Genomic DNA, 25,154 nt, shown 5'->3' with positions numbered 1-25,154 from the left:
ATAAAACAGACTTTAAACCAACAAAGATCAAAAGAGACAAAGAAGGCCATTACGTAATGGTAAAGGGATCAATTCAACAAGAAGAGCTAACTACCCTAAATATATATGTACCCAATACAGGAGCACCCAGATTCATAAAGCAAGTCCTTAGAGACTTACAAAGAGACTTAGACTCCCACACAGTAATAATGGGAGACTTTAACACCCCACTGTCAATATTAGATCAATGAGACAGAAGGTTAACAAGGATATCCAGGAATTGAACTCAGCTCTGCACCAAGCGGACCTAATAGACATCTACAGTTCTCTCCATGCAAAATCAACAGAATATACATTCTTCCCAGCACCACATCATACTTATTCCAAAATCGACCACATCGTTGGAAGTAAAGCACTCCTCAGCAAATGTAAAAGAACAGAAATTACAAGAAACTGTCTCTCAGACCACAGGGCAATCAAATTAGTACTCAGGATTAAGAAACTCACTCAAAACCACACAACTACATGGAAAATGAACAACCTGCTCCTGAATGACTACTGGGGACATAACGAAATGAAGGCAGAGATAAAGATTCTTTGAAACCAATGAGAACAAAGACACAGTGTACCAGAATCTCTGGGACACATTTAAAGCAGTGTGTAGAGGGAAATTTATAGCACTAAATTCCCAGAAGAGAAAGCAGGAAAGATCTAAAATCAACACCCCAACATCACAATTAAAAGAACTATAGAAGCAAGAGCAAACAAATTCAAAAGCTAGCAGAAGGCAAGAAATTACTAATTTCAGAGCAGAACTGAAGGAGATGGAGACACAAAAAACCTTTCAAAAACATTAGTGAATCCAGGAGTTGGTTTTTTGAAAAGACCAACAAAATTGATAGACCACTAGCAAGACTAGTAAAGAAGAAAAGAGAGAAGAATCAAGTGGATGCAATAAAAATTGATAAAGGGGATATCACCACCGATCCCACAGAAATACAAACTACCATCAGAGAATACTATAAACACCCCTATGCAAATAAACTACAAAATCTAGAAAAAATGGATAAATTCCTGGACACATATACCCTCCCAAGACTAAACCAGAAAGAAGTTGAATCTCTGAATAGACCAATAATAGGCTCTGAAATTGACGCAATCATTAATAGCCTACCAACCAAAAAACGGTTCAGGACCAGACAGATTCACAGCTGAATTCTACCAGAGGTACATTCCTTCTGAAACTATTCCAATCAATAGAAAAAGAGGGAATCCTCCATAACTCATTTTATGATGCCAGCATCATCCTGATACCAAAGTCTGGCAGAGACACAACAAGAAAAGAGAATTTTAGACCAATATCCCTGATGAACATTGATGTGAAAATCCTCAGTAAAATACTGGCAAACTGAATCCAGCAGCACATCAAAAAGCTTATCCACCATGATCAAGTTGACTTCATCCCTGGGATGCAAGGCTGGTTCAACATATGCAAATCAATAAACGTAATCCATCACATAAACTGAACCAATGACAAAAACCACATGATTGTGTCAATAGATGCAGAAAAGGCCTTTGACAAAATTCAACAGCCCTTCATGCTAAAAATGCTCAATAAACTAGGTATTGATGGGACATATCTCAAAATAATAGCTATTTATGACAAACCCACAGCCAATATCATTCTGAATGGACAATCTGGAAGCATTCCCTTTGAAAACTGGCACAAGACAGGGATGCCCTCTCTCACCACTCCTATTCAACATAGTGTTGGAATCTCTGGCCAGGGTGATCAGAAAAGAGAAAGAAATAAAGGGTATTCAATTAGGAAAAGAGGACGTCAAATTGTCCCTGTTTGCAGATGACACAATTGTATATTTAGAAAACCCCATCATCTCACCCCAAAATCTCCATAAGCCAATAATCAACCTCAGCAAAGTCTCAGGATACAAAATCAATGTGCAAAAATCACAAGCATTCCTATACAACAATAACAGTCAAATTATGTGTGAACTTCCATTCACAATGGCTACAAAGAGAATAAAATACCTAGGAATCCAACTTACAAGGGATGTGAAGGACCTCTTCAAGGAGAACTACAAACCACTGCTCAACAAAATAGAAGAGGACACAAACAAATGGAAGAATATTCCATGCTCATGGATAGGAAGAATCAATATCATGAAAATGGCCCTATTGCCCAAGGTAATTTATAGATTCAGTGCCATCCCCATCAAGCTACCAATGACTTTCTTCACAGAATTGGAAAAAACTACTTTAAAGTTCATATGGAACCAAAAAAGAGCCTGCATTGCCAAGACATTCCTAAGCCAAAAGAACAAAGCTGGAGGCATCACACTACCTGACTTCAAACTATACTACAAGTCTACAGTAACCAAAACAGCATGGTAATGGTACCAAAACAGAGAGATAGTCCAATGGAACAGAACAGAGGCCTCAGAAATAAGACCACACATCTACAGCCATCTGATCTTTGACAAACCTGACGGAAACAAAAAATGGGGAAAGGATTCCCTATTTAATAAATGGTGCTGGGAAAACTGGCTAGCCATATGTAGAAAGCTGAAAGTAGATCCCTTCCTTACACCTTATACAAAAATTAATTCAAGATGGATTAAAGATTTAAATGTTAGACCTAAAACCATAAAAACCCTAGAAGAAAACCTAGGCAATACCATTCAGGACATAGGCATGAGCAAAGACTTCATGACTAAAACACCAAAAGCAATGGCAACAAAAGCCAAAATAGACAAATGGGATCTAATTGAACTAAAGAGCTTCTGCACAGCAAGAGAAACCACCAGAGTGAACAGGCAACCTACAGAATGGGAGAGAATTTTCACAATCTACCCATCTGACAAAGGGCTAATATCCAGAATCTACAAAGAACTGAAATAGATTTACAAGAAAAAAACAAGCCCATCAAAAAGTGGGCAAAGGATATGAACAAACAGTTCTCAAAAGAAGACATTTATGCAGCTAACAGACACATGAAAAAATGCTTATCATCACTGGCCATCAGAGAAATGCAAATCAAAACCAAAATGATATACCATCTCATTCCAGTTAGAACGGCGATCGTTATAAAGTCAGGAAACAACAGATGCTGGAGAGGATGTGGAGAAATAGCAACACTTTTACATTGTTGGTGGGACTGTAAACTAATTCAACCATTGTGGAAGACAATGTGGCAATTCCTCAAGGATCTAGTACTACAAACACCATTTGACCCAGCCATCCCATTACTGGGTATATACCCAAAGGATTATAAATCATGCTACTATAAAGACACATGTACACGTATGTTTATTGCAGCACTATTCCCAATAGCAAAAACTTGGAACCAACCCAAATGTCCATCAATGGTAGACTGGATTAAGAAAATGTGGCACATATACACCGTGAAATAGTATGTAGTCATAAAAAAGGATGAGTTATTGTCCTTTGCAGGGGGCATGGATGGAGCTAGAAACCGTCATTCTGAGCAAACTGTCACAGGAACAGAAAACCAAACACCGCATGTTCTCACTCATAGGTAGGAATTGAACAGTGAGAACACCTGGACACAGGGCAGGGAACGTCACATATGGGTGTGTGTCGTGGGGTGGAGGGAGGGGGGAAGGATAGCATTAGGAGAAATACCTAATGTAAATGACGAGTTAATGGGTGCAGCAAACCAACGTGCCACACGTATACCTATGTAACAAACCTGCATGTTGTGCACGTGTACCCTAGAACTTAAAGTATAATTAAGAAACAAAAAAATAGTGAGGTTGTGAATTAAAGCATCACCACCATGGACAGGAACTAGAAGCTTTCAAACTGAGATAACTTCCCAGAATCCAAGAAAGCAGTGTCCATAGACTATCCAGTGACACCTTGGTCTGTTTTCTAAATAATTATCTTTCAGCAGCTTGTTTCATTTTTATCAACAGACAGCAGTAAGACTGCTAGGAGCACAAGTATATTCTAGTTAATTGAGAAAGAATCCAGAGTCAGACTGGCTCTTTCCTGGAGCAGATTATTGAACTCCCCTTAAGAAATTATTCAGGAATTTAGATCAAGGCTTAAAGGTAAATCCTTCCTTCTTCCATCTTGTTACATCAATGTAAATTACAATATTGAGTTACAATAATCCATATCAGAAGTATATACCTTCAGGTATTTTTCTGAAGCTAGTCACAAGAGATAGTCTTTTATACATTGCTGACCATGTTTTGTACCATGTCATCCTCCACTACTTTCGTATTGGACAAGAGATTGATTCTTGACCCAAGGACAGCCTACTTTGGCTGCTCTACTTTGTAACAGATAGCCTGTAATATACACCTCTCCCAAAAAAGCTATTCTGTGCTGGTTGAATCAATTTGATTGTTTTTCTTGGGGAGTTTGGACTCAAAGACACATAGATGGAAAATTAGTTGGTAAATGGCAGATGAGAAAATTAAAACAGATACTAAGAGTAGATGTACATGAGTAGAGCTCATGAGTAGGGGAGAATGGACATCAAGATACTAAAGTAGTAACATTAATGAGTCATTAGGGCTGTTGTGCCTGGAGGGAGAGTTGTGGTTATATCTTGAATGATGTTTGAGTTCTTTGAGGCCTGACCATGCAGCTGCTGAAACCTATTTCCTTTTCCTCTTTACTTCTGCATATATCCTTTTTTTTTTTTTGAAAGATTTTATTTTTTTTATTTTTTATTTTTTTTATTATACTTTAAGTTCTAGGGTACATGTGCATAACGTGCAGGTTTGTTACATATGTATACTTGTGCCATGTTGGTGTGTTGCACCCATCAACTCATCAGCACCCATCAATTCATCATTTATATCAGGTATAACTCCCCAATGCAATCCCTCCCCCCTCCCCTCCTCCCCATGATAAGCCCCAGTGTGTGATGTTCCCCTTCCCGAGTCCAAGTGATCTCATTGTTCAGTTCCCACCTATGAGTGAGAACATGCGGTGTTTGGTTTTCTCTTCTTGTGATAGTTTGCTAAGAATGATGGTTTCCAGCTGCATCCATGTCCCTACAAAGGACGCAAACTCATCCTTTTTGATGGCTGCATAGTATTCCATGGTGTATATGTGCCACATTTTCTTAATCCAGTCTGTCACAGATGGACATTTGGGTTGATTCCAAGTCTTTGCTATTGTGAATAGTGCCGCAATAAACATACGTGTGCATGTGTCTTTGTAGTAGAATAATTTATAATCCTTTGGGTATATACCCAGTAGTGGGATGGCTGGGTCATATGGTACATCTAGTTCTAGATCCTTGAGGAATCGCCATACTGTTTTCCATAATGGTTGAACTAGTTTACAATCCCACCAACAGTGTAAAAGTGTTCCTATTTCTCCACATCCTCTCCAACACCTGTTGTTTCCTGATTTTTTAATGATGGCCATTCTAACAGGTGTGAGATGGTATCTCATTGTGGTTTTGATTTGCATTTCTCTGATGGCGAGTGATGATGAGCATTTTCTCATGTGTCTGTTGGCTGTATGAATGTCTTCTTTTGAGAAATGTCTGTTCATATCCTTTGCCCACTTTTTGATGGGGTTGTTTGTTTTTTTCTTGTATATTTGTTTGAGTTCTTTGTAGATTCTGGATATTAGCCCTTTGTCAGACGAGTAGATTGCAAAAATTTTCTCCCATTCTGTAGGTTGCATGTTCACTCTGATGGTAGTTTCTTTTGCTGTGCAGAAGCTCTTTAGTTTAATGAGATCCCATTTGTCAATTTTGGCTTTGGCTGCCATTGCTTTTGGTGTTTTAGACATGAAGTCCTTGCCCATGCCTATGTCCTGAATGGTACTACCTAGATTTTCTTCTAGGGTTTTTATGGTATTAGGTCTAACATTTAAGTCTCTAATCCATCTTGAATTAATCTTTGTATAAGGAGTAAGGAAAGGATCCAGTTTCAGCTTTCTACTTATGGCTAGCCAATTTTCCCAGCACCATTTATTAAATAGGGAATCCTTTCCCCATTTCTTGTTTCTCTCAGGTTTATCAAAGATCAGACGGCTGTAGATGTGTGGTATTATTTCTGAGGACTCTGTTCTGTTCCATTGGTCTATAGCTATATCCTTATACTAACCCCTCATCTTTGTTTCTTGCAAGCCATATAGCATGTTTATCAAAAGGGTTATAGCAGTAGCCAATTAAGTAACAGACACTCCCTCTTTTCCTTCTCCTTCTTCCCTGCCCCAAGCCACTAGTAGATCTAATTTCTCTAAGGAAAAAGAGGGGCAAGGGAAGTGAGTGGTGCTACCCATTTGCCCCTTCAGGTACCTGGGTCCAAAAGACAAACCAGCAATGGAGGAGGGAAACACTTTGAAGCATATGTAAGATTAATAATTAAACTACAACCAGAAAGTTATGGAATCTTCCCAAGATGTTATTACAGGACTTGAAAGGAAGATTTGGCATTGCATGTCTGGGAGCAATGGTGAAGAAAACCAAAAAACAATTTTATGTTCATACCCTCACTGAGGTGAGACTTCTCAATAAACTAGTTATTAATAGCTATACATGCCCTTTTTGAAACTACTTTTGCTTTTTTAAAAAAGCAAAAATATGTAATATCATCATATAAAAGAAAAGGATGATACGCTTCTCAATTTGAAATGGGTGGTTGTAAGAAGGACACATAGGTTTGCAGCAGTGTGCGTTCAAAAAATAAGGTGATCAGACACACACATACACACATGCACGAGATTTATTGTACTTTAAAAATAATGAACACCGGATCACCTGAGGTCAGGAGTTTGAGACCAGCTTGACCAACATGGCAAAACCCCATCTCTGCTAAAAATACAAAAATTAGCCTGGACATGGTGTCACATGCCTGTAATCCCAGCTACTTGGGAGGCTGAGGCAGGAGAATCACTTGAACCCAGGAGGCTGAGGCCACAGTGAGCAGAGATTGCGTGACTACACTCCAGCCTGGGTGACAGAGCAGGACTCTGTCTCAAAAAAATAATAAATAAAAATAAACAGTTTAGTTCCTGTGCAAAAAATAGAATAAAGTTGTTATAGTAGCCCCCACTTATCTGAGAAGAATACACTCCAAGACCCATCCCCCCAGCCCCAGTGGATGCCTGAACCCTATATACAATGTTTTGTTTTTTTCCTATACATACATACCTATGATAAAGTTTAATTTATAAATTAGGCACAGTAAGTGATTAACAACAACAATAATGAAATAAAACAATTCAGTAAAATAAGAGTTACTTGAAAACAACTACCATGATACCACGACAGTTATCTGATCACTGAGATGGCTGCTAACTGACTCCTGGGCAAGGAGCATCTGTAGCAAGGAGACACTGAACAAAGGGCACCATGCTACTACTCAGAAAGGCATGCAATTTAAAATGTGTGAATTGTTTGTTTCTGGAATTTTCCATGGAATCTTTTCAGACCATAGTTGACTGTGGGTAACTGAAGCCATGGAAATTGAAACTGTGTATAAGGTAGGGACTAGTGTTTTGCCTTCCTGCAGTTATGCAAGAAGTTGGCAGGGGAATTGATTCGTTATTTAATTTGATAATGAAAAAAGAAGAATACTAGGATTCAAAAGTTGAATTACCAAATGATGCATTTGTCAACTCATTCCCTGCACTCCAAGTATCAGCAGATTAAGAGTTCCAGTTCCCTCATTTGCCACATTTTTATACTCGGTGGGCTGCCATTACTGTTCTCATGTGTCACTTTTGTTACAGTTACCTGACTGCACTCTCATGAGGACAGTTCTTGAAAAGCTGCTTCCATCCCACACTTGCTTTGTGCCTGTGCTTGGCACTGAAGAAGACACAGATACACATTTGACCTCATGATGGTGCTCCGGAAGCCAAAATGATTCCTTTCCCTCTCCCCTTCTTGACTAGGCTTGTGTTTCTGTGTCTTATGAAGATGGTTAGCTATATTTTATGGTGTTATATTCTTAGATGGCAATCTAGTTGAAATCCATAAGAAAGGAGCTCTTTTGTAGAGAAGCTGAATGTATTCAGTGTTATTCGGAAGTAGTCTCAGACAGCAAAGCAAAACTTGAGAAGCAGATTTCCCCCTGGCTTTTGAAAAACCTCTCTTCTCTTTTTTGTGACTGTTCTTTGGGAGTTGGACTTTATGGGCTCTAAAATGTAAATTCAGAAAGAAATGAATGTGTAATTATTGCTTCATTATCTTGTGTCATTCTTGGCTTTGGCTCTCCAAGTGGAAGTATTTCAATTGCAAGTAGACTTATATCGAATGCTGATGTTCTTTCTTGTCTTCCACCTGTGATGAGGCTTTGTTTTACTGATGTGGCTGGCCCTTGCCAAGGTCCTTCAGCACCTCAAAAGCAGATTATGAGATCCACACATATCTGCACCTAGCATGATTTTTTTTTTTTTTTTTAAAGACACAGCATCTCACTATGTTGACCCACACTGGTCTTGAACTCTTGAACTCAAGAGATCCTCCCACTTCGACCTCCTGAGTAGTGAAGGCTACAGGTGCGCACCACCACACTCAGCAATTAGCATGGTTTTGTCGTTGGCGGCATATGCTCTAGAGCAGGAGTTGGCAAACATTTTCTGTAAAGGGCCACGGAGTAAATATTTTAGGCTTTGTGAGCCATAAGGTCTGTTATTGCAACGACTCAACTCTGCTGCTGTGGCATTAACACAGCTATAAGCAAAACATAATGAATGATCTTGTCTGTGTTTCTGTAAACATAGAGACTAAAATTTGAATTTAGTGAAATTGTTATGTAGCACAAAATATTATTCTTTTTAAAATGTGAAAATCATCCTTAGCACATCAGCTGTTAAAAAACAGCCGGTAGGCTGGATTCAATCACAAGAAATGTAGTCTGACTTCCTCTACTCAAGGCATCTCAGGGTCCTAATGCTGATTCTGTCACTTCACAACTATGTGACCTTGAACAAGTTAATTCACCCAAATTACCCTCAGTTTCTTTACCTGGCCAATAAAATAGGTTGGTGTGGAAATTTCAATATAAATCTCTTCGAACACTGCCTGCCATATAGTAAGCATTCAATAAATGGTAGGTGTTATTAATATTCCTACCTCCAAAAACATCTTTGTTTTATCTTTTCAGAGATTAAACTCAGATTACTTTGGTACGTGGTTTTGAATTGAGTTAGGTTTGTTCTTTTTCAAAGTTTGTTTTTTGCTTACTTTTCCCTTCACAAGCCTTCCATGCCCTTAGTAAATGATTGATTCCGATAAGACACACAGAGTATTTCAAAGGTCTCTTTGAAATATTAATTATTTAAAATATCGAATGTGAGATTTTTTTTTCCAGAGGCATAAACAGTGGTTTTTCTGGTAAGTGTTAACCTTCAGGTTTATTGGGTGCTTGTTTATTTATAGAATGTGTAATTTTCATCTCTCAATCTTCTAGCATATAGGTAGCTGGGAAAAAAATGAATACGCATAAACTTTTTTTTAACCACCATTTGCTATCAAACTCTCTTTTGCAAAGTGTCAAAAGGTGTTTTTGGCTGAAATTTTCTTCATTGAAACTCTACCATTAGAAATAACAAGCTTCTCTTTAAGATATACATACATTAGGGAAAGTTAACTCACCGATTCAGTTCCCCTAACAAACTTTTAGGTAACACCTACCATGTAGACATTTTGGAAGAAATCGCTTCATCCATCCTTCATCATTTATCAGTTTGGGGTATAATATCCACTTATGACCCCTCATACAGTATTTATTCCATGACAAAATGTATCTAAAACATTAATTTTAAAAGTATTTAGGAAGAGTAGTATTCACTATGAAGTTTATCTGGGATTTGGTGATTTACCTCACTATAGGAAACTGTTAATTACCTATTCTGGCAAGGAGATGAGATAATAGAATGAATGAACTCTCTAACCGACATTTTCCCCTATGGTTTTACCTTTAATTGCTCTGAGATTAATTTTCTTTTTGGTGGATACCACTGTGCAAGGCCTCAACCTGGGAATGTAATGTTTTTCTGTTTTGTTTTACAAACTTTCAACTACTGCATAATGTAATTACTACACTGCCCCTAGCTCATCCTGTGGATTCTGGTAATTTCTTCTAAGCTCCTGTGTCCTCTTTTCCATCTTGAAAGTTTTCTTCTTTTGAATAAGAGCATCTGCCTTCATTATTTTCCATAGAACTTTATACTTTCTATTTATGCCCTCTTCTGATCTCTTTGGAATATCTTGATTTTGTTAAACACTTTCTGGCTGTAAATAACTTCATAGACTATTATCTTAGTTACCATCTGTTGATTTTCCAAGTCACCATTAACTCCATTCTTCACTCACTTCCAATTAAACCACAAACTAACAAAAACCTCCTGTCGGCCAGAGGCTTTCTAGGTGCTTGTGGACTGAAATATAAGTTGCCTAGGCTTTTAGGATGACTGTTGACACAGTGCTTTGCCAAATGGTTTGATTTCTCTAATTTCTGACTCATTTATGGTTTTACTATTATTCTTACTGATAGATATTAAGGTCTTGCAGAGCAATGTGTTATTTTCACCATATTGTGGTAACCTTTTACTTAGTCTTTATTATCTCCTATTGTTTCATGTTAAATTCTAAGTTATTTGTCAGCCCTGGGCCTTCATGTTTGTTAGATCTCAGAGAAGGAGTTTTTGTTTTCCTCTTCTTTAATAAATGAGCAGTCTTCCAATTTTGCATTATCTACAAATCTGTATATCTTGCAGCACATTCTTAATCTGGACCATGATAAATACTGTGAAAAAGATTGAATCTAGCACTAGTTTTTCTTGTGCTCCACTTGTCATCGCCTTCTTATGCTGTCAACTTCCATTTACTGCTGCTGATGACCTTGCTCACAAAACAATTCTACATTTCTATTTAGTCTTTTACCAACAATGACCAAATTGATCATCCATCTTTGCCTAGAGTTCTATGCAGAATAATATTTGTCACTGCAAATTAAATTGTATTTGTCACATAATTTATTTCTCTCCCAATCTGGTCCATTTTGCATACTACCGTGAGGCTGATCTTAAATGCCACCTTTGCCACATCACTGTCCTGTTGAAGATCAATCAGTAGGTTTTTAGAGTCCATTGAAGCACATTCAAGTTTCTTAAAATGATATCCAAGCTCCTTTAGAACTTTGCTCTGATCTTACCTATCCAACTGTAACTCCCGTATCTTTCATCTCTATTTCTCCTCTCATGCTTTATCGTGGATACCATCCGTATTTTATTTCAGGTGGCTATACTGATTCAAAATGGCCTCAACTCTTTTTACCCCCTTAAAATTATGTGCTATGAATAGGCAAAACTAATATATGATGATAGATATTCAGACATATGTTTCCTCTGAGTGGTAGGGGCAAAAGAGAATTTTCTGGCGAGATGGAAATGTTCAATATCATGATTGTGGTGATAGTTACATGGATGTATGCATTTTTCAAGACTCTTCAAACTGTACAATTAGTATCTTTCCATTTCAACATTTGTAAATTTACACACACACACACGTACACACACAGAGTACACATGTATGTGCACTAGGAGTTCAGATATTTAGATTTATCTGTGAACCAGTATGGTCTGTTTTTTGTTTTTTTTTTTTAATCTGTTTTTGTGTCTTTTACATGAAATTATAATACCTAAAGTGCTCTAGAAATTTAATGTTTTCAGAGACTTAAGTCCTATTTCTTCCATGAAATCTTCCCCAACTCCTCAAGCCCACAGAAAGCATAGTTTTATTTTTAAAAATGATTTCATATGTGCAAGTATTATCTCACGTGGAAGGGTCCTACTTTCAGTAAGAAGCCTTTTGCTTCTATGGGATCATTTAACAGTGATTGGTTCATAGCAACTTTTTTCAACTTTGAGCAGCTCAACTTTTGCAGAAAACTTTAATTATACAATCGAGAATTCAAGGAGGCTATAACAGTGAATTAAAACCATTATGCCTGGGTTGTTAAGATTTTAAGAAATGATTTTTGTAGTATTGGCTTTACTTTAGTAATTTTCAAGGTGTGATAAACTGGAATAGGGTCTTAGGGAATGAGAGAGTCCAGGGCACTTGGTGCTTGAGTTCTTAGAGGCATAAGGGCTATTCTAATTAATAATGTTTGATAAAAAGGAAAGAGAGCACAGAGTAGTTTCAAAAACTATGAAGAGTCAGAGATTTTGCCCTACTTGCATGCCAACAAGTTAGCCGGCTGCAGTTTCAGCGATGCCGGCAGAACACACAAGACTCCTGGGTCAGAGACACATAACTCTGTTATTCATGATACAGCAAGCAATATGAGCTTCACGTTCACATTGTTTTCCTCTGCCCTCCAACTCCCAGAGTTGGAAAGCAAACCTAGACCAGGGTTGCGAAGGCAAACCTAGGTGGATGCTGCACTCATGGTGGGTTTGTGTCATTGCTGAGGAATCCCATGCTTAGGGGACCCAAATCTTTTATGATGGACTGATCACAAACCTGCCTGACATTTGTCCTAGAGGGAGATATAACCTGTCGGCAAAGCAAATGAACGTGTTGTCTTCTCTAGAGGAAGACACTGTATCTTCCAAGGTTGTTTTCTATAAAAACATCCTTGAAAAGATAGTACAGAAAGGCCATCAGTGCCTCTGTTCAGAAAATGTGCAGAAATGTGAGAAACCCATAGAGAATTGTCTGTAAGTATGTGCTAGGCAACAGAGAATAGGCTTGCACAAAGGTATTAGAGGTAATTAATTTACCTAGTGCTAATTGTAATCTGTATCGTCTCCAAACCCTTTTGTGAAAATTAAGACAACACAACACAAGTAAATGCTGATACTGAAAATTAAGCAGCAGGCATTCGGCATCTAACTAAATGACAAATACTGTGGGAAACATGAAAAAGAAGGTACAACCCATGCCTTTTATTTGATCTGATGATAAGTAGCTCATGCAAAGCCCACAGACTGCATGCAGCCCACCTAACTCCTGAGTGATATCTGTGACTTTCAGGCTGATTAGAAAGTTTCTTCTAAAGTGTTACCTCTCAGATGTGCCCATATGTTATCATTTTAGTAGCTAAAAGCATTACCAAATTTTCCCTTGATATTCTTTCACTCAGTTAAATAGGTATTGTGCGTTGTAAAAAACACATTTTTTGCACGTGTTCAATAAAGTTTTTGTCTTTTTTAGTGAAATAAATACATAAACAATTTTTTTTTCTTGAAGTTGAACTCGTAGACCAAAAAAACCTACTCACTACTAATTACATCTAAGTAAGAATTAATGGTTCTATGAACTTGGAAATTCTAAGTGAACTGTCAACCTCAAATTAAATCACATACAAAATTTCACTGAAATTCATTCAAAATGAAGAATAACTTCTTTCAAAGGATCATGTTGACTCCCATTTTGTTTTAGGAAGACTAACTGAAATATAATCAATCCCATGATTATATTCATAAAACCTTGATTCAGTAAGGTTAGACATTTTACGAAAAACATTCAACTTCTTTGAAACTTATCATGGAGCAAAAGAAAAAGTAATGGGGGACTGAAGCTTGCATTTCTTTCCTATAATACACCATCAGTGATATTTACAAAAAAAATTTTTTTTTAGCATAACTATTTAGCATATGTATTCTCACAAGGGACAATATTACCTCAAAAGGGATGAATACTGGTTCTTGGGAATGTGGGTGGGAAAATATCTTAGATATTGCAATGGTTTGTAGCCTTCCAAAGGACCGCAGTACATAAACAGATGTACAAGATATCTATGGCATTAAATGTTAACAGTAGGGGGCGTTAGAAAAAATATCTAAAAAGACTCCCAGTGGGAGGAAGACGATAATGAAAAAAGGTTGAGAGACACTGATCTAGCATAATATTCTGACAAGTATAGTGAGGTGGCAACTACTAAATTAAGCAAAGGTATTTATTTTTAATTCCTCTTGACTTTATTTATTTTGAGACAGGGTCTCACTCTGTCACCCAGACTGGAGTGCAGTGACACGCTCATGGCTCACTGCAACCCCAACCTCCCAGACTCAAGTGACCCTCCCACCCCAGCCTCCTGAGTAGCTGGGACTATACAATGCACACGCCACCACACCCAGCTATTTTTTTTTTTTTTTTGTATGTGTATTTTTTGTAAAGATGGGGTTTCACCATGTTGTTCAGGCCAGTCTCGAACTCCTGAGCTCAAGTGATCCTCCCACCTCGGCCTCCCAAAGTGCTGGGATTACAGGCGTGAGCCACCGTGCCCAGCCTCTTCTCAACTTTTTGTCATATTTGTTTTTCCATCTTTTTATCTAATTACAATATAATAGCATTAAATAATTTTAATAAAACAATATAATGTTATACATTTTTTATGTTTGCATATTATGTAGGTAAATCATAAATTTTTTTTTCAGTACTTTGCATATATTTACTTTTCTACATAGTCTTCATAATTATCATTTTTGTAAGGATACATAAAATTTCACTTGTGCTGTCATCCTCGCCTTCTTGTACTTACATATCTCTAAAAATTCCTTCCCTGTGTTCTTTACAATTCTGCTTCTCCTGACTGCCTGTTAAAAGTTGAGTTTCTCTGATTCTGGGGAGGGGATTAGGAAGACATTAGTCAAAAGACACAAAATTTCAGTTGGACAAGAGGAATAAGCTCAAGAGATCTATTGTACATCATGGTAACTGTAGTTAATAACAATATGTTGTGTATTCAAAAATTGCTCAGAGATTTTAAGTAATCTGACTACCAAAAAATGGCGACATATGTTAAATAGCTTGATTTAGTCATTCCACAATATGTATGTATATTAAAACATCATGGTGGGGTATGGTGGCTCACGACTGTAATCCCAGCACTTTGGGAGGCCGAGGTTGGCTGATCACTTGCGGTCAGGAGTTTGAGACCAGCCTGGCCAACATGGTGAAACCTCGTTTCCGCTAAAAATACAAAAAAAAAATTAGCTGGGCATGGTGGTGCACACTTGTAATCCCAGCTACTTGGGAGGCTGAGGCAGGAGAATCGCTTGAACTCGGGAGGTGGAGGTTGCAGTGAGTCTCGATTACACCACTGCGCTCCAACCTCAGCAACAGAGGGAGACTCTGTCTCAAAAAAAAAAAAAAGAAAAGAAAAGAAAAAAAGAAACCACATCATATACTGGGTGTGTGTGTATGTATAAAATTTTTACTTGTCAATTAAAAATTCTTAAATATTTTTTTAAAACTTGAGGTTCTTTGGAATTGCATCTTCTATTCTCTCCTTCGTCTAATATACTTTTTCAGGGTAGGTAATCTCATCCACCATCCAGTGACACCCAAATCTTTAACTCCAGCCCAGAGTTCACTCTTGCATTTCAGACCCACATTTCCAACTTCTTTTTCGTTGTTTCTACTTGTATATTCCTTAGACATATCAAATAGATCACATTTTCTCATACTTGTTTATCCCTGGTCATCTAAACTCCTCTCCTTAATCTCACCCTCCTTCTCCTGCCAGCTAAGTCCTATTGATTGTATTAATGCCTTCAAAATATCCATCCCTTCCATTCACTTTGCTCTCTGGTTAGTTCAGACTATGTGTTATTTAGACAATTACGCTATGCAATTAAAAATTTCCCTGCCTTTTTTTTTTTTTTTTTCCTGAGATGGAGTCTCACTCTGTCACCCAGGCTGGATGGAGTGCAGTGGCGTGATCTCAGCTCACCGCAACCTCCGCCTCCTGGGTTCAAGTGATTCTCCTGTCTCAACCTCCCAAGTAGCTGGGATTACAGGCGCCTGCCACCACGCCTGGCTAATTTTTTTTTTATTTTTAATAGGGACGGGGGTTTCACCACGTTGGTCAGGCTGGTCTTGAACTCCTGACCTCAAGTGATTCTCCCGCTTCAGCCTCCCAAAGTGCTGGGATTACAGGTGTAAGCCACTGTGCCCGGCCAAAATTTCCCTGCCTTTTGTCTTGCCATCCTCTGAGTCATTCTCCACAATGCTGTCCAACAGGTCTTTCTAAAGAGATGGGGTCACTCTGATGGGGTCACTTCCTATTGTTTATAGTTGATATGCCCAGTACAGTAGCCACCATCTGCATGTGGCTATTGAGTGCCTGAAATGTAACTAATCTGAATTGACATGTGCAGAAGTAAATATGTACTAGATTTCTAAGAGTTAGTCTGATAAGAAGAATGTAAAATACATCATTTTGAAAATACATTTGGCTGAATGTTTACTTAATGTATTAAAAATTAATTTGGCCAGGTGAGGTAGCTCACACCTGAAATCCCAGTACTTTGGGAGGCTGAGGCAGGCAGATCACCTGAGGTCAGGAGTTCGAGACCAGCCTGGCCAACATGGTAAGACCCTGTCTCTACTAAAAATACAAAAATTAGCTGGTCTTGGTGGCGGGCGCCTGTAATCCCAGCTACTTGGGAGGCTGAGGCAGGAGAATTGCTTGAACCCAGGAGATGGAGGTTGTAGTGAGCGGAGATCACGCCACTGCACTCCAGCCTGGGCAACAGAGCGAGACTCTGGCTCAAAAAGAAAAAAAAATCAATTTTACCTTTGTTTATTTTTTTAGTATTACTACTAGAATATTTAGCATTATTTATATGGTTCACATTTATGGCCTGTATTTTATACTTAGTGAATACTGCCGGCTTATAGAATAGTGTTCAAGCCCCATATCATAGAATTTTCATCTTTCATCATCTGGCCACTAATGCCTAGTTCATTTCAACTTCTGCCAGCTATTGAGCAAAGAAGACTGGGCTTGGTATCAGACTGATCTGAGTTCATACCTGGGCCTCTCCACCACAGTTGAAAAACATACAGTACTTATCCCAGTGTGTTGTGAGGATTAAAATATCTAACAACTGTGAAGTGTCTACTGCATACGATTTAATTCTCCCAGGTACATTCTAGCCATACCAAACTACCTTCAGGTCTTCTTTTTTTTTCTATTGAAAAGAGCAGGTGATACTTCAGATGCGTCTGTGACCTTAATGATTTTTTTTTTTTTTTTTGAAGATGGAATCTCACTCTGTTGCCCAGACTGGAGTGCAGTAGTACAATCTTGGCTCACTGTAACCTCTGCCTCCCAGGTTCAAGTTCAAATGATTCTCCTGCCTCAGCCTCCCGAGTGGCTGGGACTACAGGCGCCCACCACCACACCTGGCTAATTTTTATATTTTTAGTAGAGTCTGGGTTTCACCATGTTGGTCAGGCTGATCTTGAACCGCTGACCTCAAGTGAGCCACCCACCTCGGCCTCCTAAAGTGCTAGGATTACAGGCAAGAGCCACCATGCGCCACCTCTTAATGAATGCTACGAGTACACTATCCCCCTTCCGTGTTTACTTAATGGGCTGTACTTCATTTTTCCTGTTTTCACCAAAAATTAGACCTGAGAACCTCAGTGTTTCTCTTCATTTTTTTGTCATTCAATACCCCATCCTAGAGAGTTTATTTTAAAAGAATAAATTATTATAACATTGAAGAAGTCTCAAATCAAGTGCAGAACATAATCAAAAAAGATTTTAGCTTGCTGTTATCCCATAAGAAAATGTATTTTCGGCTGGGTGCGGTGGCTTACGCCTGTAATCCTGGTATTTTGGAAGACCGAGGCGGGTGGATCACCTGAAGTCAGGAGTTCAAGACCAAGGCCTGACCAACATGGAGAAACCCCGTCTCTACTAAAAATACAAAATCTAGCCGGGTGTGGTGGCGCATGCCTATAATCCCAGCTACTCGGGAGGCTGAGGCGGGAGAATTGCTTGAACCCCAGACACAGAGGTTGTGGTGAGCCGAGATCGCACCATTGCGCTCCAGCTTGGGCAACAAGAGCAAAACTCTGTCTCAAACTAAAATAAAATAAAATGTATTTTCATTTGTGATCTCATACCCCATAGTTAATTTTTTAAACAAAGTAGGATTTAGATTTAACTTTGGAGTAGCATCAGAAATAATGTCCTTTCCCTCTTCCCTCCTTCTTCTCTTAACCCTCTTGCCTGCAAATTGTTATCTACCTCAGACTCACACATTTAGCTACCCTCAAGGTAGCCACCTATTTGGGGTCCTTTTCATCAGCTAGGCCAGTTAGGAAGAGCAGGCTGAGCTCACTGGGAGTTATGCACAGTGTAGTAGAGGCTTTCTGGCCATTGACACCTTGAGACAAACTCTAACAAGTCTTAGAAGTGTTTTTCATGGCTAGAGTTGTCAAAGATAGGAGGAGGGTAAAATGTTTTAAATGCTGTTTCTGTTAGGAATTTCCACGAACATCTTCTGAGCATCCCACTCATGGCTCCTTAACAGTTCTTTCCCACAGGAAAAGTGTAGACACCCAATAGCATTCTAAAAAGGAAGTGGGACTCTGGCTGATGTCTCTAAAAGTTAAAATGTGGCCTTTCAGATAATGTAGTCACCTTTTCTTTATACGGTGTCAGCATCTCAAAATGGTAAAGGATATGGATTAGGTAAGAATTGAATGCAAATGTGTTTTGCAAATAGTGTTTTCTAAGATAATCGCAGATGACGATTGAATGCCGAAAGTATTAATACAATCAGTATTTAACCTTGTGTAACTCCGCTTCATCAAATCACGCCCTGCACATTGATTGCATTAAGCTGGGTCAGTGGTTTCTTGCTTAGGAATATCTTATAAGAATCTTAACAGGAAGGCAGCAGTAGCTGATCAGCTACTGTTTATTTGCATACTGAGCGTGTCATCAATAATACAAAAGACAAGGTCTTTAAGTTGAAAGAACAGTGGGATTGGCATGAATTTTGCTTAATGGTGCATAATAAGCAAAGTAGTCTGTGGTGCCAGAAACTGACAGGATCCATTATGTTAAAACAGATATATGTCTTTAATTTAGGGATATTATGTAAATCTGACAGGAGTTTTTCCCTTTATTTTCCTGTAGTTTAACTTTAATTGCTCCAAGATTAATTCTGATTTCTCCCTTTCACCAGAGGGTGATGAGACTGGTGTGATGGATAATCTTCTGGAAGCCTTACAATCAGGTGCAGCATTCAGAGACCGACGAAAGCGGATTCCAAGGAATCCAGGTAAAACACGTTCCACCTCACATAGTATTGTAAAATATGAATGTTCAGAGCAAAGTAGCAACACCAAAAAAAAATAATAAGGAAAATAAAAATACTTCTTCATGAAGACTTTTTTTAACAGTTGATCTCAGCTCATGTGTGAAATCTCAGCAGGCATCTACATGATTGCAAGTTTCAACTTGGTAAATGTATCTTCAAATAACTATAGACTTTACAGCAAAAATCGGAAACCAGGACTCCCACTGTGTTTAATATTAAATATTTTAATTGTTATTTTATGAGCATGTGGTTTAGGTGGAAAGTAGTTTAAAACCATAAATGTAATTAAATCATTAAAAGTAATTGGCCCTAAGGATATCACATTAGCTATTCACAGGTAAGGAAACTGAGACAATGTTTGCTTCTAGAGACAGTTTTGGTTTTGCAGCTCAGTGTGTTCTCTGTGATCCATGTTAATAAAGGGAGGAGAGGCACAGATAATCCAGGATCCCCTCAAATCCCCAAGTTTTTGTTTTTGTATTTGATTAGTAAAAGTTAAAACTACACTATGAAAATAGATCTCAGGAGAAGAAAAAACATAAAAGAAGTAAAACAACCTCCCTCACCTAAGTGAACTAGAAAGTTGTCCACTTTCTCTGTTCATATCCTATGGCAGAAGTAAATAATGTAATAGCTCCTCTAAGGATAATCCAAGTAGGCTGAACTGTCTGCCTCCTCTCAGTAAGGTTTTCTATTTTTAGTTCACATCTTTCTTGAAGTAAAGAAAGAAAGTAAAGTTGGTTTTAAGACTCCTCTTCATGGGCTGTAAAGTTATATGGAGAAGTAAATGGAAAATTAATAGTAAATATGTAAACTCTACTTCATTTAGATTAATAAGATTTGCCTTAAATAGCCTGCAATTCCAAAAATATTCTGTATTTGGACTGGAAGTTACCATGTGTCATTTAATGGAAATTGGTAGCTCTTAAAACCATTGTACTGCAACAAACGAGTGAGAGAAATGGGGCCCAGAACATAGTTGTCCAGGAAAGCTTTTGGCAGTGGTGACCTTGATGGCAGAAGACAATATAAGTTATATTCATCTTTTTCACATTTGGGTGAATCCTGATGGATATCGGGTAACATTCTGCCTCTGCTATTTATGGATGATCCCTGAGAGACTAGCCTAAAGATAAGATTTGATTGAGAGGAAGGAAGTGTTTTGGTTGGAGTATAAGACTACTTTTATGTGTATGAATGCATCGTAGATGGCCTACAAAAAGAGTGGAAGACTGGAGGAAAAAAAGAATGGAAATCTGTTTTTATAAGTTCATATTCATTTTTAAGGTAATGCTGCATGGCAGAATACCAGGAGCACTACTCATCTATAACTATGAGGCAGCCATTCCACTTATCCGCAGCCTTTGTCTGTAAATGAGAATGTTCTACCATGCCATCAGAAGCCCCTACTACCTCTTAAGGAAAATAAAAACCTTCACTGCTCTTTCTGGAACTATCAGAGCAATAGTAGTCAGTGAAAGGTGAACTGAAATAATTTTTGTATCAATTCATTTCTCTGTTAAGCAGCTGATAAGTAAAAACATGTTATTCTGGGCCATAAAAGAACTGCCATAATTTTTCTAGGCTGCTTATTTTAAAAATGCACATTTGCTAAAGCCCTTGTCTGATTAGTCTAACACCTCATACTGATTCTAGAAAAACTGTACTTGGAGAGAGAGATCATTCCATGGGGTTTCTGTGAGTTTGGTACTCAAGGGAATATAGTGTTGTCAACTGTGAAACACCAAGAATATATTCACAAACTGCATAATTTTATAGTACTGATTCCAAGTAATCTAAATTGGGATTTCCTGTGGATTGTAGCTGGAGTGCCTCCATGAACACATAGGGTTAAAAATATCACTTGATTTAGCTGTGGCAGTTGTTCCAAGTGGCAGCAGCCAAAGCAAATGTCCAGAGGTAAAACGAAACTCAAAGGCAGGCAGTGGCAGTGGTTGGGAAAGCACCTTGGTTATCAGTAGAAAAGCTGGAAGTGAGGGAGGGGGGACAGAAGGCACAGAGTTTACAAGTCTGCCAAAAAACTCTGTCTGCCTCCTTCTAGAAGAAGCAGAACCAGGGACTTTACAGATTTCCTCCTTGCCTCAGCCCTTCCTAGCTAGATCATCTTTTCCTGCTAGTCCCCTGTTATTTTTACTTTCTTGGGCACCTGATTTGTTTCCTTTCCAAGATCCCACTGACTTGGTATTGTTACACTTTCCCTGTTCAACACTGACATCCTTGATCTTTTCCAACAACCTCCACTTCAGCATGATGAGATAAAAGCAGAAAAGCCAAATTATAAAGAAGGCTATTTTCCCCCAAGTAAAGTAAAATAAAAGGAAAATCCAAAAAAACTCTAAAATCAGAGTCAACCACAATCAGCAAAGAGGTTATTACTGCTCTGCTTGCCATTTTCATTACCATCACTTATAGATGGGAATTACTGTTATGTAAAATACAGAGCTCTACCATTGTGTTTCTAATTGTAATATTTTTATTTATTATTTATTTATTATTATTTTTTGAGATGGAGTCTTGCCCTGTTGCCCAGGCTGGAGTATAGTGGCGTGATCTCAGCCCACTGTAACCTCCACCTCCCGGGTTCAAGAGATTCTCATGCCTCAGCCTCCCCAGTATCTGGGATTACAGGAACATACCACCATGCCCAGCTAATTGTTGTATTTTTATTTTCTTCTTCTTTTTTTTTAATATTTATATTTTGAGACAGAGTCTCTCTCTGTCACCCAGGCTGCAGTGCAGTGGCCTGATCTCAGCTCACTGCAGCCTCCACCTCCCGGGTTCAAGTGATTCTGCTGCCTCAGCCTCCCGAGTAGCTGGGACTACAGGTGCCTGCCACCACGCCTAACTAGTTTTTGTATTTTTAGTAGAGATGGTGTTTTGCCAGGTTGGCCCAGCTGGCCTCAAACTCCTGACTCGTGATCCACCCACCTCGGCCTCCCAAAGTGCTAGGATTACAGGCGTGAGCCACCCATGCCCAGCCAAATTGTTGTATTTTTAGTAGAGATGGGGTTTCGCCCTATTGCCTAGGCTGGTCTCAAACTCCTGACCTCAGGTGATTTGCCCACCCAGGCCTCCCAAAGTGCTGGGAGTACAGGTGTGAGCCACCATGCCCAGCCATCTAATTGTAATGTTTTTAATTTTATATGTAAACAAAATAAGGTGATAGTCTGTATTCTTCATTAGAAAATCAAAATGTTCATAAATGGTATGATTAGTTGCCTAAATTATAAATCGCCCACTCTGAGCCTGTGCCCCCTACCCAAGACCTACCATGTTTAGTAACTCAGAAGGAGCTTCCAATTGTTGCCTCCAGCCCACTCAGCAGAGTGTGCTGTTTCAGTTAAGTACCAAAAGACATTTCAAGGCAGACTATCATATCAGTAATGATAATTGACAATTTTTTTTTAAATAAGAAACAAACAAAAAGGCTGGGCATGGTGGCTCACACCTATAATCCCAGCACTTTGGGAGGTCGAGGTGAGAGGATCATCTGTAGTCCCAGCTACTCAGAGGCTGAGTGAGAGGAGTGCTTGAGCCTGGTAGGCAGACATTGCAGTGAGTAGAGATCATGCCACTGCACTCCAGCCTGGATGACAGAGCCAGACCCTGACTCAAAAAAAAAGAAAGAAGAAAATATTAACTGGTGTATCACAGCCCCCAAATAGTCGAAATGTACACAGGTGATAAGTAGTGACGCTGGTTGTATTGCATACTAGCTGAATATTAACCCAGATCACAAGCTTTGCTGATGTCAAAATCAGAGATTAGGAAATGAGCTCCTAAATATTCATTTATTGTACATCTGCTGTGTAAAAGATACTATGCTATACATGATGAGGGAAGATGTAGAAATAATTAAGATAAGATTTCCTTTAATTATAAGACCCTGTGTATTATAGGAACCATAAGAAGCACAGAAAGAATACAGAATAAGGCAGAAGATAGTAAGTATCATACAAGAGGTGTTAACATACTTCGTGACTTCAGAGGATGGGACTAGGATGCATTAACAGATATATCAGAAAAATAGTCATGGAGGAAAAGACTGAAGGATGAGTTGGGATTCCAACAGTGAGAGCTGGAGTTGGGGATAGTGGGCATTTTAGTCAAAAGAAATGTCATTACGAAAAACAGAGGCAAGAAAGTTCAAAGCATTTTTCAACAATGGCAAACAGTACAGTAAGAAAATAGGATATATATAGTAATTCTGGAAAATTAGGTTGGCTTCATATCATGGAGTGCTTGAATGAGAGACTAAGGTGTTAACTTATAATTCTTTAAGCAATGGGGATTTATTGAAGGTTTTTAAGCAGTGGAGGGACACAATCAAGTTATGCATTAGAACATTTAATCTAAAGGAGTGTAAGTATTCAATTAGGAGTCTATTGTCATATTCTTAGTTGGAGATAATTTAGAGGGAAAGGAGTAGTCAAGAGGCAACCATAACCCTACAGCTTTGAGTATGACTGGCTAAGAAGACGGTTGGGTTACTAAACTATTATTATTTTATTATTTTATTTTTATTTTTATTTTTTGGAGAAGGAGTCTCGCTCTGTCGCCAGGCTGGAGTGCATTGGCGTGATCTCAGCTCACTGCAACCTCCACCTCCCAAGTTCAAGCAATTCTCTGGCCTCAGCCTCCCAAGTGGCTGGGATTACAGGCATGAACCACACCCAGCTAATTTTTTTTATTTTTAGTAGAGACGAGGTTTCATCATATTGGCAAGGATGGTCTCGATCTCCTGACCTCGTGATCTGCCAGCTTTGGCCTCCCAAAGTGCTGGGACTACAGGTGTGAGCCACTGCGCCCGGCCGTAAGGTTACTAAACTATTAAGATCAAGAAAAGGAGGTGATAGTAGAAGAAGGTAAATTCAGTTTTCGGTAAGTTAAACTGAAAGTGATAGCAGAAAATTGAGATCAGGATGTCCAGAAGATTCTTGGAAGTATAGATTTCATGACAAAATGGATTTTTGAGTGTTCTGGATATAGTGTGGATAGGGGAAGGGATTGTTATAGGGATTTTTAAGAGAAAAGAAAACCAAAGACAGAGCCTTGAAAATGCCTTCACTAAGGGGCTAAAAGAAGATAGACAAGGAGCAATTGGGCAGGTAGGAGGAGAATCCAGACATTATTGTCCTAGAAACAAAGGAAGAGGGAAGTACTGAGAAGGCAGGAGAGGTGAACATTTTTAACAATGACATATGCTCTGGTGGAATAAAAAAGGGTAAAAACCAATGATTTGCTATTTGGGAGCTTTCTAATGACTTTTTGAAGAGCATCCTTTCAATATTGTGTTGGAACTGAGAAGAGAATACAGAGCTATGCAGAGTAGATGGTGAGGCTATAGGGAAAGATCATATTCATTCAACAGTTGAGCAATCTTATTGAATGCCTCCTCGGTGCATTATACTGAGTTAGGTACTGAGGATACAAAATCGAACAGGAGCCTAGCGGAGCTCACATACTGTTTGGGAAAACATGAATATAAACCATGTGATCAAGTTACAATGCGATCTTCTATATGCTGTAATAGAGATAGGAAGAGTAAGCCTGTGCAGCATAGGAGTTAGAGTAACCACTCCCAACCACCCACCTCTCTCCTTTGTGTCTATATAATATGGGCTATTCTTTCTAGCAGTTTGGTGGGTGAGAGGTACATCTCATTTTTCCTTAACAACCTAGTATGGATTTATCTTCTGTGAATTTTGCTAAATCTTTCTTGATCCTGTGTTGTTACAGCCTTTGTTACCACATAAGATAGTAAGTTGCATATGTTTACCATCTACTTTGTAAAGAATTGCCCATCAGGATTCCTGACTGTGTCATTGTAAGATCAAAGATAAGCTTTGGAGGAAAAAGAAGCACAGAGAGAGACACCTTGCCGGAGTGAAAACCACTCTTAAAATACAAATACACAACTCCACTTCTGTTTTATTGCCAAATAGCTATAGATGCTTAGAGCTTGCTTCTCTTTCTTCAACCAACCAGACTTTTTTATTCTTTGCCCACTGTAAGTAAATATAAATGGGCTTCTCAGCAATAGGTGGATATCT

The 25,154-nt window shown here is 38.6% G+C and overlaps 1 protein-coding gene across 4 annotated transcripts in view; it reads left to right on the top strand.

Moving 5' to 3' along the window:
• Positions 1 to 25,154, top strand: part of DIAPH2 (diaphanous-related formin 2) — a 940,316-nt gene that overhangs the window by 743,052 nt on the left and 172,110 nt on the right. For all 4 annotated transcript variants that reach the window (XM_011937272.1, XM_011937270.1, XM_011937273.1 and 1 more), the window contains one exon: positions 18,946 to 19,041. In XM_011937272.1, coding sequence (XP_011792662.1) covers positions 18,946 to 19,041 — 96 coding nt within the window. The remainder of the gene's footprint in view (positions 1 to 18,945; positions 19,042 to 25,154) is intronic.

The sequence above is a fragment of the Colobus angolensis genome, unplaced genomic scaffold (assembly GCF_000951035.1).
Source record: "Colobus angolensis palliatus isolate OR3802 unplaced genomic scaffold, Cang.pa_1.0 Scaffold161, whole genome shotgun sequence".
In the NCBI taxonomy this organism is placed as follows: Eukaryota; Metazoa; Chordata; class Mammalia; order Primates; family Cercopithecidae; genus Colobus; species Colobus angolensis.
This window is presented reverse-complemented; position numbering and strand designations above follow the sequence as displayed.